Source organism: Pangasianodon hypophthalmus, chromosome 2 (assembly GCF_027358585.1).
Source record: "Pangasianodon hypophthalmus isolate fPanHyp1 chromosome 2, fPanHyp1.pri, whole genome shotgun sequence".
NCBI lineage: Eukaryota > Metazoa > Chordata > Actinopteri > Siluriformes > Pangasiidae > Pangasianodon > Pangasianodon hypophthalmus.
The window spans coordinates 32859597-32878123 of NC_069711.1; the positions used below are offsets into that span (position 1 = coordinate 32859597).

Here is an 18527-nt window from a genome sequence, read left to right on the forward strand (position 1 = left end):
TGCTACTGCTGCTACTGCTACTTCTACTACTGCTACTGCTGCTACTGCTACTTCTACTACTTCTACTACTGCTACTGCTACTTCTACTACTGCTACTACTGCTACTGCCACTACTGCTACTACTGCTACTGCTACTTCTACTACTGCTACTGCCACTACTGCTACTGCTACTTCTACTACTGCTACTGCTGCTACTGCTACTTCTACTACTGCTACTGCTGCTACTGCTACTTCTACTACTGCTACTGCTGCTGCTACTGCCACTACTGCTACTTCTACTACTGCTACTGCTGCTACTGCTACTTCTACTACTGCTACTGCCACTACTGCTACTGCTACTTCTACTACTGCTACTTCTACTACTGCCACTACTGCTACTTCTACTACTGCTAATTCTGCTCCTGCCACTACTTCTACTACTGCTACTGCTACTTCTACTACTGCTACTGCTGCTACTGCCACTTCTACTACTGCTACTTCTACTACTGCTACTGCTACTGCTATTATTACTACTGCTACTGCTACTACTACTACTGCTACTGCTATTATTACTACTGCTACTGCTATTACTACTACTGCTATTATTACTACTGCTACTGCTACTACTGCTACTACCACTACTGCTACTGCTATTATTACTACTGCTACTGCTATTATTACTACTACTACCACTACTGCTACTGCTATTATTACTACTGCTACTGCTATTATTACTACTACTGCTACTGCTATTATTACTGCTACTACCACTACTGCTACTGCTACTGCTATTATTACTACTACTACTGCTATTATTACTACTACTACTGCTATTATTACTACTGCTACTGCTACTACTGCTACTGCTATTATTACTACTGCTACTGCTATTATTACTACTGCTACTGCTTCTACTACAACTGCTACTATTACTACTGCTATTGCTACTGCCACTACTGCTATGGCTACTACTGTTTCTACTGCTACTACAACTGCTACTGCTACTACTGCTACTACCTCTGATACTACTACAACTACTACTGCTACTACTGCTGCTACTTCTACTTCTACTTCTACTACTACTACTACTACTGCTATTATTACTACTGCTACTGCTATTATTACTACTGCTACTGCTATTATTACTACTGCTACTGCTATTATTACTACTGCTACTGCTATTACTACTACTGCTACTGCTACTTCTACTACTGCCACTACTGCTACTTCTACTACTGCTAATTCTGCTCCTGCCACTACTTCTACTACTGCTACTGCTACTTCTACTACTGCTACTGCTGCTACTGCCACTTCTACTACTGCTACTTCTACTACTGCTACTGCTACTGCTATTATTACTACTGCTACTGCTATTATTACTACTGCTACTGCTATTATTACTACTGCTACTGCTATTACTACTACTGCTATTATTACTACTGCTACTGCTACTACTGCTACTACCACTACTGCTACTGCTATTATTACTACTGCTACTGCTATTATTACTACTACTACCACTACTGCTACTGCTATTATTACTACTGCTACTGCTATTATTACTACTACTGCTACTGCTATTATTACTGCTACTACCACTACTGCTACTGCTACTGCTATTATTACTACTACTACTGCTATTATTACTACTACTACTGCTATTATTACTACTGCTACTGCTACTACTGCTACTGCTATTATTACTACTGCTACTGCTATTATTACTACTGCTACTGCTTCTACTACAACTGCTACTATTACTACTGCTATTGCTACTGCCACTACTGCTATGGCTACTACTGTTTCTACTGCTACTACAACTGCTACTGCTACTACTGCTACTACCTCTGATACTACTACAACTACTACTGCTACTACTGCTGCTACTTCTACTTCTACTTCTACTACTACTACTACTACTACTACTACTGCTACTACTGCTATTACTACAATCACTACTACTATAGGCCAATATCAAATCTCCCCTTTATCTTCACGATCTTAGAAAAGGTTGTAGCACAGCAGTTATGCTCATAATTACATGGGAATAACATTAATGAAATGTATCAGTCAGGATTTAGGCCTCATCATAGCACAGAGACAGCGCTGGTTAAAGTGGTAAATGACCTACTGCTGGCCTCTGATCAGGGTTGTGGCTCGTTGCTTGTGCTGCTTGACCTTAGTGCAGCTTTTGATACCACTGATCATGACATTCTCCTTGATAGACTAGAAACTGTTGTAGGCGTTAAGGGAAAGGCCCTCTCCTGGCTCAGGTCTTATTTAACTGATCATTATCAGTTTGTAGATGTAAATGGTGACTTCTCTACACATACTAAGGTAAAGTTTGGTGTTCCACAAGGCTCTGTTTTAGGCCCACTGCTCTTTTCTTTATATCAAAGTCAAGTCAAAGTCAAGTCAAAGTCTGCTTTATTGTCAATTCTGCCACATGTTCAGCACATACAGAGAATTGAAATTATGTTACTCTCAGACCCTAGGTGCATACAGATAACACACACAAAAAAGGATTTAAAAATATTACATATATATGCTACTACATACTACATATATATGCTACCTCTGGACAAAATTATTCGTCAACATGGTATTAGCTTCCACTGTTACGCTGATGACACACAGCTGTATGTTTCAGCAAAGCCAGATGACAGACACCAGCTTAATAAAGTTGAGGATTGTGTAAAGGACATTAGACACTAAACTTCCTTCTACTTAATTCTGACAGGACAGGAGTACCTGTACTAGGACAACATGCAGCTGGAAGTAAGCTTTCTGATTACATAATAACTCTGGATGGCCTTTCTGTTTCATCATGTTTGTAGCAGTAAAAGACCTTGATGTGATTATTGACTCCAGTCTTTCATTTGAAGCTCATGTAGATAATATTACTTAGATGGCTTTCTTTCATCTCAGAAATATTGCTAAGATAAGAAATATATTGTCACTACATGATGCAGAAAAATTAAACAAGCTTCAGTTAGTCCAGAATGAGTCCTTACTAGAACCAGAAGATATGACCACATCGCCCCTATCTTACAGGCACTGCATTGGCTCCCAATCAAATTTCTTATTGATTATAAAATACTACTATTGACCTATAAAGCACTGAGTGGTCTCATGCCACAGTACCTGAGGGAGCTTTTGATCTTTTATAATCTGCCACTCCTTCTACGATCAAAGGGTGCAGGCTATTTGTTGGTACCTCAAATACAAAAGCCCCACAGTTATGGAACAGCCTTCCAATTAGTGTTCGGGACTCAAGACACAGTCTCAGTGTGTAAGTCGAGGCTGAAAACATATTTGTTTAGTCAAGCCTTTTGTGAATCGTGTTTCTTAGGTAAAGGAGCAGATCTGGAGGGTTCACAGGCATAGAGTGTTGTGGTGAACTGGGATGTTTGGAAGCTGTTGCCCCACACTCTCTTGCGTTCACACAGGTTTGTCGACGGTGGAGTGGCTGGCTGCTTTATGTCCCAGGGCGCCCTCATGTCTGTGTTACCTTCTGGCTCTCCTTTTTAGTTATGCTGTCACCGCTAGTCTTACCGGAGTCCCTGCTTGCACTAAGCATGCAAAGTACATTGTCTTTAACCATTATGGGACAAAAGCTTACCTAACAATCTCTCTCTCTCTCTCTGTCAAGCTACACATGCTACTCCTGAGATACCAGTGATCCTGACCCCTTCTGCTCTCCAGACCTGCCTGACCAATCCTGATGCCCTACTTGTGCTTGGAGTTCTCTTCGTTTGGAGATCGCTTACTGCTGCTGGGGTTGGCCCCACATGAAAATACAATCTATTTTGATTTAATTTAATTTGAATGTATTTATTTCTGTAAAGCTATAAAAGCACTATACAAATAAAATTGAAATGAACTGAATTGAATTACTACTGCTAATACTACTGCTACTACTACTAATAATATAAAAAGAGAAATAGTTTAGTTTATTGCTTGATTTTTTTTATTGCTTGATTTTACTTTTTGTCCAATTTGAAAATATAGCCTGTTTTTTCATTTAATTTTCATTTCATTTGAATATATAATAATAATAATAATAATAATAATAATTATTATTATTATTATTATTCAGGGTTTTTTCAGTATGTTTGAGTTCAGTAATGTTGCTGACTGATGGGCAGTAAATCGCTGAGTGTGCTGGGAATTTAAACAGTTTGCATTGTTTCATTTCTCTTCACTGTGAACACAGATTCACGCTTTACAGTAAACAGAATTGATGCTTAAGCTGAAGCGAAAGTCCCGCGGGGTTTCACTGCAGTCATGTGACTTCTGCTCCTCACGTATCAAAGCAGCCACACGGCAGATAGAGATAGAAGCAGAGAGAAGAGAAGAGACAGAAGAGAGGAGAGAGGTAGAGAGAGAGGATGACAATGAGTTCAGTGATGTTCATCAAAAAACTGCTGAGGAAAAGCAGTCCAGCAGCGTGTGTGGCCAGAGTGGGACAAGGACATACAGTGAGTGTTAATTATTATAGTTATTAATGATTAGTTCATTAATTATTTATCACAATTTTGTGCCTGGTGATAATGTTTTCTCGATAATATATGTTGTGAACATGCTGAACGTTTCAACATGCCGAGTATTTCTAAATGTGTTTTAGTGAATGATATCATTCACATTATCATACTATATTGTTTTTATAAAAATTATATATATAAAATAAATTGTTTGCATTAAATCACCTGGGATTACCGATGTGCTTAACACTGGTGCCAGTAAATGTAAAAATATTACAATAACTTCCTGTGTTTTGTTTATATGTTCCTGGAATTATAAATGTGGAATATTTTTTAAACCTGAATAGATTCATATTGCGAAACTAAGTTTAAATGAATTTTCTCAGGCAATGGTGACTCAGATAAAACACACAACACACTACTCTGAAAGGTAATAACAGCTTTTTACATACGTTATCTATTGATATGTATTTTAAATTTGGATTTATGATATGATTAAGGATTTAAAGTTCAGTTGAAAACCCTTGTGTGTGTTTGTGTTACAGGCAAAATGTGTCGATATCTAAGAAAGACAACGAAGCGTTTGGATTTAATATAAGGGTAAGTTACAGATCATCAGGTTTAGGAACACGTCATTGAATTCATTTCACTTTCCTCTGTCTTTGACCTCAGAGACTTTCTGTCTGAACTAATGCTGGAGATGATGCATAGACTGTCTCTCACTCTGACTCTCTCTCTCTCTCTCTCTCTCTCTCTCTCTCTCTCTCTTTCCTATAGACCTATGAGGACAACACTACTGATGCTGAGCTGTTAACGTGTGTGTGTTCAGTGAAGGAGAACAGTCCTGCACAGAGCGCTGGCTTAAGGACAGGTGAGTTTTTTCTCATTACCTGATTGATACCATGTTTCTTGACCTCTTAACTAATTACACATACACACCTGTGTTACATTACTACTTCCAGTGTCCATTTGTTTATCACTCTAAATATCTCCCTCTCTCTCTCTCTCTCTCTCTCTCTCGATCAGGTGATGTCATTATTAGTGTCAACAGCGTTTGTGTAGAAGGTTTCCAACATCAGCAAATTGTTGACCTCGTTCAGAAGGGCTCCTGCTTACTAAAGTAAGATGAATTTATTTAATAAGTGATAAACATTTTCAGTAATTGTTGTGTACTCAAGATGTATTCTGAATAAATATTGTGTAGTCAATTGGTATTATAAGTATTGTGTACTAATTAGTATTTTGGATAAGTATTGTGTACTCAATAGTTATTCAGAATAAGTCTTGTGTACTCAATAAGTATTCTGAATATGTAGTCTTGTGTGTATAAGTGTTGTGTACCCACGAAGTATTGTGAGTAGGTGCTCTGAAAAGATATGGTGTACTCAATAAGTAGATTAAATAGATATTGCATACTGAGTAATAATTCTGAGTAGCTATTCTGTACTCATTAAGTACTCTAAATAAGTATTGCATACTAATTAAGTATTGCGTACTGTATAAATATTGAGAATAAGTATTGTGTACTCAATAAGCGTTATAGGTCGGTGTCCTGAATAGGTTCTGTGCACTCAATAAGTATTTTCTAAATATATTATAATTAACTCAGTCTACTCAATAACTGATCTGAATAAATATTGAGTACTCAGGAAGAATTGTGAATAAGTATGGTGCACTCAATATATATTCTGAATAGGTAATCTTAAGTGTTGTGTACTCACAAATAGATAGTCTATACTCAATAATTATCCTGAAATAGTATTGCATGCTAAATCAGAATTCTGAATAAGCATTGTGTACACAATAAGTATTTAAAAAGCCTTAATAAGTATTGTGTACTCAATGAGCATTATATGTAAGTATTTGGAATAAGCAGTGTGTACTCAGGAAGTATTGTGACTAAGTAGTGTGAACTCATTATTATTTAGAATATGAATCATGTACTTCATGTGTATTCTTAGTAAGTAGTCTTAGTATGTAATGTGTACTATACTGAATAGGTATGTACTGAATAAGTAATCTTAATAAGTATTGATGATATAGTGTATATTATATTTAATATGTATTCAGAATAAGTATTCGCCATATTTACGGTGTCTGTGTGATGTTTTTGTATTTATAGAATGGAGATTGTGAGGGGAACTTTAATGAAACAGAAGGAACTACAACAGAAATTGGAACAACTACAGGTAAGGGTTCAAATCAACACCCCCCACACAAACACCTCTTGCTTTTCACACCTGTGTGTATGGTACCTCTGGACTCTTTTTTTAGTGTCTAGGTAATTCAGCATTTCTATTGCATTCTATACTGTAGGAGTTTCGGGGAAACATAGCTATACATTGCTGACAATGTGCTCTGTTTTTCCCCCCAATCTCACAGTGGCAGCTAAGACAGAAGAGGGCAGAGCTACAGATGCTTATCATGCAGGAAGAGCGTCTGAGAGGAGGTGTGTAACCGCAGGGGTGTGTGTGTGTGTGTGTGTGTGTGTGCGTGTGTGAAAAGAGAGTGATATCAAAAGAGATATGGGGGTTCCCATCAGCAAAGGGAAGAGCATCATTTCCCCTTAAACCTACATCTTAATGAACACATTGAGAAGTGTGTGTGTGTGTGTGTGGCTTCACTGACAGGAAGACACATTAACAGAGAACACAGACTGAAAATGCAATGAAAAAGTTTTGTACCTGTTTCTAAGAACACACCAAGACACACACACACACACAAAAAACCTACTAGTGCCACACACACTGACTTTATACTGACAGCTACACAACAGTCTGAGCTACAAACTTACACTAGACAAATATGAACCATTTAGCCTTAGAGCTTTTAATTCCTGAAATTTACACCCTTTACACTGTAATTACAATTCGCAAATTAGCATCGCCACCTAGCCAAACGTCCGCTATACTGAGAAATATCAACAGTGAGACTGTAAATACAGAAAACAGCCGAAGTAGTGAATATCACAAGAGTGGACTGTTCATGTGGAATGTGGTAATAATGCAGAATTATTACTATGAGACATAAGGGACAAAACTACAAACTTTTACAGACTTATAGAAAAGCCACAACATGTATAATTTTATGAGACTTTGGCTAAGATTAATAGAAACATTATTTTAATAAATAAATAAATAAATAAATAAATGGTAGTGACAACTTTTTTCATCTGTCTAGCTACTTAGTTCATCACATTTCTATGAATTATAATTAAAAAAAAAAAAAAAATATATATATATATATATATAATTAAATTTTAAAAGCAGTAAGCCATGAGAGGGTGTGTATTACAGTGACGATAAAATCCAGTGTTAAAAAATGTATTATTAATAATATTCACAATAAACTGTAATTTCACCATCCAATCTTAACAGTAAGCTTTGGTTGCTAAGCAACATACCGTACACAGATCAGGGTAATCTATGGACAGAATAATGTCTTTAGCTTGCTGTAACTATTTTATAGGTTTAAAACCTGCCGCATTAATATGGGATTTGATTTTTGTGATGCCGTCACAGGCGTGCATGTAGTGAGAATTTTACAATGGCTTCAAACAAGGCTCAGCCAATCAGATTTAAGAACCAAATCTACCCATTTTGTAATTAAATCAAATTTATACCAATCTGTATATTGATACCAACCAATTAAGAACTGTCTGTTAGCCTCAGTCGCTCTTCATACACTACCTCATACATTATTAATGTAGTCATATGTTAACAAATAAAACTAGCAAGAGCTCATATTAGATTTTTGTACAAATGAAATCATAAACAGAGGCATGAATGCTAACCCTAACCTTTATCTTAACTTTAACCTTTGTAAGTTTTGCTTCATGCAAATTTGCGTAAGAGAACGCCCGATGTCCTGACCTTTAATTTCAGTTAAAATAATTTACTACTAATTTACTATTTGTTTTTACGTTTAAATACTTAAATGCATTTAAGTTTGGACAAACTCCGAGTATAACTATAACTTCCTCCTTTTACTTAAGGATCTTTTATTCAATGAATAAAAGTATGTTCATGCTTTAGAACGTGTAGAAATATTACTTTATTAAATTTCTTCATAGAAATATTATACACAAATTATACATATGTACAGTACACTGAGCTAAAAGTCGTTCTCTTTATTTTTCAGGTGAACTACGCCATACACAGCCTCGGTCCTGCCTCGCCTCGGAGGGACCAACACTCTCTTCCTGTCTTCTTCTTCAAACCTAGAGCCCTAAGAGGACAATATCTCTCTGAACCATGTGCCCCAGGGCTCTTATTTGTGTTCTCTTACTTGAGTTGTGATAGAGAACAGAGTACAGAGTACTAACCACCATTCAGACTGGAGCTTTAAAAGCCAAGCGTGTGTGTGTGTGTGTGTGTACTGGGCTTTTATAAGATAGGTAAAGTCTAAAACTCTACAGCATGTCTCGTTTTAGCGTGGTGCAATGAAGCGGAGCTCTTTTTAACCATTGCAAAGTTGATTGTTTTCCTATAACACCACATCATGACATGATTTATTTGTCTTATACCACAGCAATTTGCCAATCATTACATTTTTCTATTTATTAAGGATTATTAATTTATGATACATCATAAATTTTATCTGTTTACAGCGAAATAAGTTAGTTCCTATTCTCAGTTATGTTATAGCACCTATAAACGGTCCTTCCCCCACCAGCCGCTGTTTGTTTTATCTCTCTTAAAGTTCTGCTTGTCAAACCACAAAGCAGAAACTCTTCTGAAGCCTTGTCAGAAAGTTATAGCTTTACCTTAGACTGCTACAAAACCCTGACACTGGAGACTCCTTCCATAAAATGTTAAACAAGCACCTCCTTACAGAAAACATCACCTTATCAACGATTACACACAATTTTTAATCTGTTTATGTGGCGCGTCAGCAGCTGCACTCTTCTCACAGCTGCTGTTAGGGAAAACTAATCAACACCTTCTGACCAATCAGATTTGAGTGTTCAGCAGTGCTGTGGTGTAATACATGACATTATAAAGCAGTATTTTCGTATCTTTTCACAGCTCAGAAAACCTGTAAAAGAATGGCTTTATATTTTGAGGTATTATTTAACTTATTTAACTAATTTACGAGTTTAACTATTTTATTATAAGTAAATAAGATGTGTTTTTGTTTTTAATTGTATATGTCGTTTGTATTTATACATTTATTTATATGTAAGACTTTCATACTGTACAGAAGAGTTCTAATTAAAAGTATCATATGTTTCAGTAGCAGTCTTTCATGTTATTTGCACATTATCACTCAACAACTCAACGACCCTTTCTTGCTTTGTTAGCATTCACACAACTTCTGTGGCTTGTTGATTTTATCGCTCTTGCCGAGCTTGTGTATCTGAGAATCATCCCATAATCACAAAAGTAAGCAAGAAACAGTTTCATTAACTCCTACACACTCACATGCTGGCATTTTGCACTTGATCTGATAATCGATTAAAACATGCACATGTTTAAAAAAAATTTCCACTTGATGGTTTAGTATTTTTATGTAAGATTGAAAACCATCATCTAGCATTACAATTATCTCTCTGACATAATCTCTATGTGTGTCTATGTCTATGACTGGTTCAAGTGAAGCGTAATTCAGTTTAAGCTCATCAGCTAAATGAAAAGGACTTGACCTGAGGATACCAACTTGCTTAAATCTAATAATAATAATAGTAAAAAAGATTAATCTGTGTGGATAAGAACTGTATTCATCTACAGTTGAGTGCGAAGGTTTGTACACTCATAAAAGAACATGACAGATGCACCGATGATTAATAGTGAAAAAAATTAAATAATACAGGCTGAAAGGTTGGCATATCCCTTCTACATCATGTACAGTATGCCCATGTTTTTTATTACGTATAACTGCCTCGAACTACATTCATATGTTCCCGAGACGCTTCTCGAATCCCATCAGTTGTAATATTCGTCCATTTTTTTTCCTGACATATCTTTCACACTCCTCTTATGTTCTCCCCCATGCGTTTTCATACCACTGCTATGCCAATGACACTCAACTCATTTTCTCTTTTCCTCTCTCTGACACCCATGTTTCTGCATGGATCTCAGCATGTCTGGCAGACATCTCATCATGGATGGCAGCTCATCAGCTGAAACCTGAGCTGCTGTACTTTCCCGGAGACGCATCCCCATGTTAAGATCTTGTGATCTCCCTGGACAATTCTCAGGTCTCACCATCCGTCACTGCACGCAAGCTTCAGGTAACCATGGACACCCAGCTGTCCTTCTCGCCTCACATCGTTAAACTGACTCGTTCATGCTGATTGTGGATTCGTCCATTTCTATGCAGCGAGGCCACTCGGGGGCTTGTTCAGCCGCTTGTCATTTCAAGACTGGACTTAATTTCAACCTCCCCAAGTTTTCCCACACCACCCCATTGTTATGCTCGCTCCACTGGCTTCCTGTTGCTGCCCGCATCAGATTTAAAACACTGATGCTTGCCTAAAGAGCCAAAAACACACCAGCGCCCACCTACCTTAAAACACTTATCACACCCTGCTATGCACAACACTCCCTCTGATCCTCTAGCTATGCTCAATTGGACGCACCATCTGTTAAGGAAGAAACGCATCAAGGCTCTTCTCTGTTCTGGTGCCTAGGTGGTGGAACAAACCTCCCCTAGACGTCTGAACAGCTGAGTCACTAGCTATCTACAAACAGCAGCTAAAGACCTACCTCTTCAACAAACTGTACTAACCTCCCTAACTGACTTTTTTTTGACTGACGGTACTCTTAGTTCCTGAACTAGTGACCTAGCACAAGGATGCATTTTTTTGATTAGAGACTTCTGTAAGTCGCTCTGGGTAAGGGCGTGTCCCAAATGTAAATAAAAGTCAACATTAAAAATACTTTAGAAAAATATTTTCGCATTTGTAAGTTTTTTACATCAATTTTTTGGTAGTTTGTACATAACGTGTGAAACCGAGACACAAACTTTTGCACTTGACTGTATGTATGTATGTATGTGTGTATATATATACAGTACTGTGCAAAAGTCTTAGGCACCCTATTTTTTTTAGTACAAACTTTGTTATAGATTTTTATTTTATGACTTCCAAATTATTGATTCAGTACAAAAGCATTTTAGATTTCCAAAAATTAGTTTTCCAGCACAAAAGCAAATGTTACAGAAAAATGTCTGTATGTCAGTAAAGAAAGCAGCAGATTACATGGGACACTTTTCAGATAAAAACATAATGAAGGCAAAAATAAGAATCAACTGTGACAGACAAAGTCTCCAGAAGAACTGTGGCTGCTTCTGCAAGATGCTCAGTAACACTTACAGCTCGTTTCCTTATAAAACTGCACACTGTATCTGAGACTACTATTTTTTTTAAAAGCGAAGGATCGTCACACCAAATATTGCCTTTGTTTTATTTATTACTGTTTACTGCTCTTTATAGTATTTTATTTTAATGTAGAAACATTTAATTTCATCTTTGCTTTACTGCATTTCCTTGCATGTGCCTAAGACTTTTGCACAGTACTGTATATATATATATATGTATATAATATATATATGTATATATGTATGTATGTATGTATATAATCCATATACTCCCATAAATTGTGTGAACTGTTTATTATACTGTATGTTAAAATATATTCTGACATATTGCCAATACCTTGGACAGTTTTTGTACATATATGGTCATATATCAGATTTCCGTATTTGAGCAGTGAAGCTAAAAACCTCATCAGTATTCCAACAGGGCGTGCGACTGAGCCGGTGTGTTTTCTCAGAGTCCTCTAAACCACACACGAGTGCAGGAGAGAGGACGGACCTCAGCTCACACGGTCCAGCGTAGGAGACAATGGCTGATCCTCAAGCAGCACCTCCTTCAGAGTCCAGTGACCACAAGCCTGAACCCGAGGCGGCGGCCGGAGAGGACACCACGCCGCAGAGCAACACTGAGGAAGGTAGGAAAATAATCACGGCCAAATCTGTTGGGAACTGTGGTTTGTAAGTAGGATGTCAGTGTTTGAGAGAGAATATACATTTAGAAGAGTTATATTTATTGTAAATGATATATAAAGTAAATGGTCTGGTCGAGTGATGTGAATGGAGAGGCTATGAAAGTGAAAATATTTTATTTATTAGCAGAATGAGGCACTTCATTTCATACAAAGTACACTATCCTGCTTTTACTGTACTTCATTAGAAATAAACAGAAATGTGCTCATTTGTGTTCATGTGTATGTTTATGTACGAGTAAACACATACACATACATACACACATACATTTATTTACAAAAGTTGTTAGATAAAACGTCTTTTTTTTATAATTCTGTGATTTTTTTTTAACCACAGGCCAGTTTTGCTTTAAAGAAAACCATTAAAAAGAGTTTTAGAGACTTCCTCCAGGCACAATATTTGTCTATTCAAATCCTACTCAAACGCCTCAGAGCGCATTTGCATCATGTGTCCAGCAGCGCACTAGCCAAACACAAGGTCACCCAAAGCCCTGTGGCCTCGTGTAGAAATCTTTATGTAGATTTAAATCCTGAAACTTTGCATACGCACAAACGTACAGATAAAATGTTTCTGATTTCATATACACATGGTGTGTGTGTGTATATGGTGTGTGTGTATCTACATGAACTTTAACTCCTGCCTCATCAGCTGTGCAAATTAGCCATATAAGGTTGCTGACTCAGCTGATTTGTTTATTCATAGTTGTGACGTTCTCGTCAGCGCTAGAACCGGGACATGATGTCCACATTATTATTCATACTCAAATTCCGAAAAAACATTCCCTAGGATTTGGAATCATTATATGGATTGCAAAGAGAATAAAATACCCAATATGTCATATCTCGGTTACATTTCCAGCCCGCTACATTGACTTTTGATGTAATCAGATAATATTAATTACTAACGTTAATGTTAATGTTGAAGGTAAAGGTCTAGCGTTCTGAAGGCGAATTCGTAGTGGTTTATGAAGGTGATTGTGGCCGTTTAGCTCTGTGGTCACCACCACAGCACAGTTTTTTTTCCTGTGAAGTTCAGTTCCAGAACGGTCTCCTCAAATTAGGTGTTAAGTTTGTCCACAAGCTTTAAATAGACGTCACAACAGAGGGTTAGCCGTCTGTCAGGCGTGCCACGGGTGAAACATCATCTCCACACTGGGGCAACTCGCTGCTGTTTCGTGCTGCTGAATTCTTCAGTCTGATTGGTGTTCTATAAACACACGGCTGTAACGTAGCGCCGACTACAAGGAGACGTTTATTGAATGTTTATGGAAGGAGTCTCCAGTGTCAGAGCATAACTCTAAGTTTACCAGCACTTTGCGGTTTCTCAGTAACATCTCAACTTGTGTTTTTTCTCTTATTAACTGAAAAAAAGGAAAACAGAGGGTCTGGTGAGGGAACGATTGTTTATAGCTGCTATAATGTAAATGAGGAGAAGAACTAACATCAGGAACGTCACAACATCAGTCGTAACTATAGAGGGATAAAAGTATGATGCCATCTTTTATTAAATAACAAATTGCAATCGTTGGCAAATTGCTATTTTATAAGATGAATAAAACAATTCAGGGCATGCTGCTGTTGGAAAATAATCAACTTCGGAGTGATAACTTTCACTCTATTTCATCACACCACCCCACACCTCCTTACTTATTTTATTGCTATAAATTAAGAACACTATTGGACACAGGATACAGGCTTGTGGGACTCCTGCATTTAAAACAACACTGGATGATGGAATGAAAATAAACTAAAAAAAATGCTCCAACTTTAGCCTGATATTAAATATTAAATATATTTAATATTTAATCACGATTGTGATATGTTCAATGACAAGCACTCTTTTGAAGAATTCTGTTTACTTGATTATTATACAAGATTTATAATTTAGCCAATTTTCATAAAAAATGACTAAATTTATCAGCAATCAGTGGATTGTAAGATGTGTTGGACATGTTAGTGTTGGACATGTTAGTAACTCTAAATTTATTTCAATTTTATCATTATGTTTTGGATACACTGGAAAAAAATGACATCTTAGCAGGTGATAATATCTTAAATATCATCAAAAGTATGTAGTATGTCCTATTATACATTTAGAATAAACAAAATATAAGATTATTAAACCTATTTCTTGACTTTTTTTTTTTTTTTTTTACTAATTCCAAGCTTTAAACTGTCTTCTTCTTTCTAGGATAAATGCTTAAAATTAGTAAAATGATCTGCCAATAGATTAAAACTATTTCAAGATTGAAATGAGTAAAAATTTTTATGAGTTTAATAATCATTTGTTTGTTTTAGTCTAATCTTATAATAGGAAATATTAGATAAATTTGACTATATTCAAAATATTTTCACTTGCTAAGATGTCAGTGTATAAATGCTGAACACTAGACCAAGTCCTAGGCATGAAAATGGCTTTTAAACCATGTAGATCTTAACGATCCACAAATCCAATTTATTAACAGCAAATATGTGAGAGGGAAAGAGATATTTCATACGCATCACTCTAATTTCCACCTCCTTGTACCGTATCCATGAACTATTTTGTACAATGCAGTTCCTAATCATTCCTCTTTTTCTTTCTAGCTGCTACCAAAGATGCTGCAGCTACGGACCAGGAAGGAGGCGCACAGAGCAGCGAGGAGTCTCCAAAGAGCGACCCGGAGGAGCAGAAGGAACAGGAACAGGCAGCAGCTGCAGCAGATGAAGAGAAAAAAGCGAGTGAAGAGGCAGCAGAGGAGAAGAAAGAAGAAAAACTGGATGGAGAGACAGGAGAGGGGCAGAACGAAGAAAAAGCGAGCGAAGAGGGAGGAGAAGGGCAGAAAGACGAGTCCGCTCCTCTGGCCAACAAATACTACACTGTGAGCTACAGAAAGATTAAGAAAGGGCTCGCCAAGCAGAGGATCAGCGCATTCGAAGCCTTGGGTGCGTAGTTCCTGGGCTAACACAACTCGAAAAACATAGTGTAGCTGTATAAACACACACACACACACACGCACACACGCATAGTGTATAATCAATTCAATTTTATTTGTAGAGTATTTTTAACAATTCAGAATGTCACAAAGCAGCTATACAGAAATCCAGATGTGGATTTAGAGCCACATTTTTCCTGACTTTGTGTAAGGAGACGTTTATTTAACATTTGTGGAAGGAGTCTCCAGTGTCAGTGCTTTGTAACAATCTTCCAACACGGGAAATCTTCAGGACAGAGGGATTTACACTTTCTGGTTTTGTAACATGACAAGCTTTTTTGCAGCCGTGTTTGTTAAAACTCATGCAGCTACATTTCTCCAAATTTTCGTAGCCGCTCATTTTTGAAGCCATTTTGTTGAACTTTTTGCTGCCATGTTTATTGAAATTTTGTTAAACATTTGTTAAAACATTTACAGCCAGTGTGTTAAAATGGCTTCTTATTTACATAAAGTGATCTTTGCAGAAAGCCAAGGCAAAAAAAAAAAAGAAAAAAAAAACTACATTATTTTGTGGAAATATATTTGTATTTCTTAAAGCAGAGGTGACAAGTGATGTTATAAACCAGATTTTTCATCATTTTTGTCTGTTCACGTCATCTAACTAGTTTTTCTAGACTGATATATAATGCTAAATATCCAATAAACATAGCAGCTATTCTTTATATTGTACATATTTATTTAGTAATTTATGTATTTACTTAGTAGTAGTTTATAGAGTAAAATAAATCGCTAGTGATTTCATGTACATAATTTCTTTATGAAGCTTCTGATCTCTCCATGAACTGTTTTGTACATTGCTATAACTGATGATTGTTTGTTTTTATTGTTATTAATTACCACTGTAGACTTTGCGATGTTGGAAGAGGAAGGAGCATCAGAGGAGCAGAAGGATGGAGCCATGAGAGAAGAAGGAGCGGCTGCTGAAGAAGCTAATCAAATGAACGGAGAGGCCGAGTCTCAGAACGGGACTTCTGAAAATGGTGATGGACAAAAAGCAGCGGACGGACAGAAGGACGAGAAGATGGCGGGAGAAGGGCAGGATGGAGAGAAAGCAGGTGAAGAAGCAGGAGATGAGCAGGAGGAGGAAGATGGCTTCGAGGATGAGAATGGCGCGGAGGAAGCGTGTGACGGATCAGACGGGAACAAAGAGAAGCGTTCTGTCATCTCCAAGTACTTCACCGTCAGCTACAGGAAGATCAAGAGAGGCATCACCAAGCAGAGGGTCGACGAGTTCGAGTTCATGGGCGTGCAGCAATGAGTTCTCATACACACACACACACACACACACACACACACTGTATATAACAGCAGTTATCTCATTATGATTCAGTTGTTATTCATTTGTTTTATCTGTAAAGCACTTTTTAGGGAAGAACTTGAAATTTCTAAATTTCTAATAAATAAATTTTAATAATCTAATAAATTTTCTAGTAAATTTCTAATATTCTTAAATTATGCAGTGAAAATGTAATTTTTTTATTTATTTTTTTTTTGTGACAGGACTTGCAGGTAAAAAAACTCTCCCAGTTTTCTGTGGTTCTGCTTCACTGTAATTTAAAAAAACCTGAAAAAAGTCATTTTCATGTACAATGTTCACATACACTACGTGCATTTTGGGAAGAGGAATTTAAAAATGATTTATAAAAATATAACCCAACGAGTCCTATTGGTTCTTCATCTGAATGCATTTTTAAAGATTTATTTATCACATAGAACAAAACTTTGATCAAATGTCTGGCTGGAGCAGTAGTGGATTTAATTAACTGATTCTTAATTTGTGTTAAAATTTTTATCTAGGATTTGTGTTAGGATTTTCAAAAAAATGGGTCAGTGTAAGTCTGTTATTAAGAAAGGGTGTGAAGGGATTTTATTATTTTTTTTAGAGAAAAAGTACATCAATACAACTAATAAAATACTTTGTAAATATTAAAATATATGTCAGTAAATGTGATGTTGGAAATTTACTTCAATTTCAAGTCTCTCATTTTTTTTTTTTTTTTTTTGCACTTTATATGGTCAATTTTACTTTTTGTCCCACAGTTGTGTGTGTTGTGTTGTGTTGTGTTGTTGTGTTGTGTTGTGTTACCTCGACTGAACACTAGATGGTAATGTTAGTCTGCACGGCTCTGTCACTGTGGCTTCAGCTGCTCTTATTCAAATCTGAGTGTTTAATCAGCTCCTGATCTGGTCCTGAAAAGCAGAGGATGCAGATACTTTATATATTTCCATCCCAGTAAAACCAGTATGACTCCAGTACAGCGTCTAAATCACACTGCTCGTGAAAAAAGGGTAACAGACCAACAGAGACATTTACACATTAACCTCAAATGACTTCACACGCCTGTAATAAAACAATGTAAGCTTTGGAAACACTTATATTTACAGTCGATTGTTCTAAAAGTGAGCTAAGGAGTAAAACACTTCCGGGGCGTGCTGTTATAGGAAAATAATCAACAACAACAACAAGGTGGTGTGATGTGACCTTACGCAGAGGAGAGTTCCTGTTTCCGTTACTGCGTTTTTTATTTTTTTTATACCTCAGCAAGCTGCCAATGCTGACAATTATTTATTCATTGAAGAACATCATACTTTTTGTCCATTTATAGTTACATATGTCACATGTGGCATTTAATGTTACAGCAGATAAGAACAGTTGTTCCCTCACCAGCGCCTCTGTTTTCTCTAAGACAAAACAAAAAAAAACATGAGAGAGAGAGAGAGAGAGAGAAAGTGAGAGAGAGAGAGAGAGAGAGAGAGAGAGAGAGAAAGTGAGAGAGAGAGAGAGAGAGAGAGAGAGAGAGAGAGAAAGACTCTTTTTGGCCTTGCTGGTCTCACATGTGGCTTGGCTCCACATGAATAGTGACAAATGTCAACTTATCTTGGCGAAGGGCAGAATGTGTGTGTGTGTGTGTGTGTGTGTGTGGTGAGGTATCCCAAAGCTAGGGGTCAGAGCAACATCCTGGTCAGTGTCCATCTTTGTCCCCCTCCACGCTCGTCCCAATTAACCTTTCGTGACACAGTGCAACAGCTTTTCATCCTCAGCCATCTCTCCCTCTCCCTCTCCTCTCCCTCTCTCTTTCTCC

The 18527-nt window shown here is 37.0% G+C and overlaps 2 protein-coding genes across 2 annotated transcripts; both read left to right on the forward strand.

Annotated features, from left to right (window-relative positions):
- The first annotated feature begins 4320 nt into the window (after positions 1 to 4320).
- On the forward strand, positions 4321 to 9624 carry si:dkey-276j7.2 (cytohesin-interacting protein). Its single transcript, XM_026933571.3, has 8 exons — positions 4321 to 4460; positions 4850 to 4893; positions 5009 to 5063; positions 5241 to 5334; positions 5490 to 5583; positions 6586 to 6652; positions 6846 to 6912; positions 8604 to 9624. The coding sequence occupies exons 1-8, from the start codon at positions 4371 to 4373 to the stop codon at positions 8684 to 8686; spliced, it is 594 nt and encodes a 197-aa protein (XP_026789372.2). The 5' UTR covers positions 4321 to 4370; the 3' UTR covers positions 8687 to 9624.
- Positions 9625 to 12212: 2588 nt separating this feature from the next.
- Positions 12213 to 17369, forward strand: LOC113538506 (cilia- and flagella-associated protein 251). The gene is made up of 3 exons (XM_026933627.3): positions 12213 to 12415; positions 15056 to 15394; positions 16290 to 17369. Exons 1-3 carry the CDS (start codon positions 12310 to 12312, stop codon positions 16700 to 16702), a joined length of 858 nt encoding a protein of 285 aa, XP_026789428.3. The 5' UTR covers positions 12213 to 12309; the 3' UTR covers positions 16703 to 17369.
- Positions 17370 to 18527: the final 1158 nt, after the last annotated feature.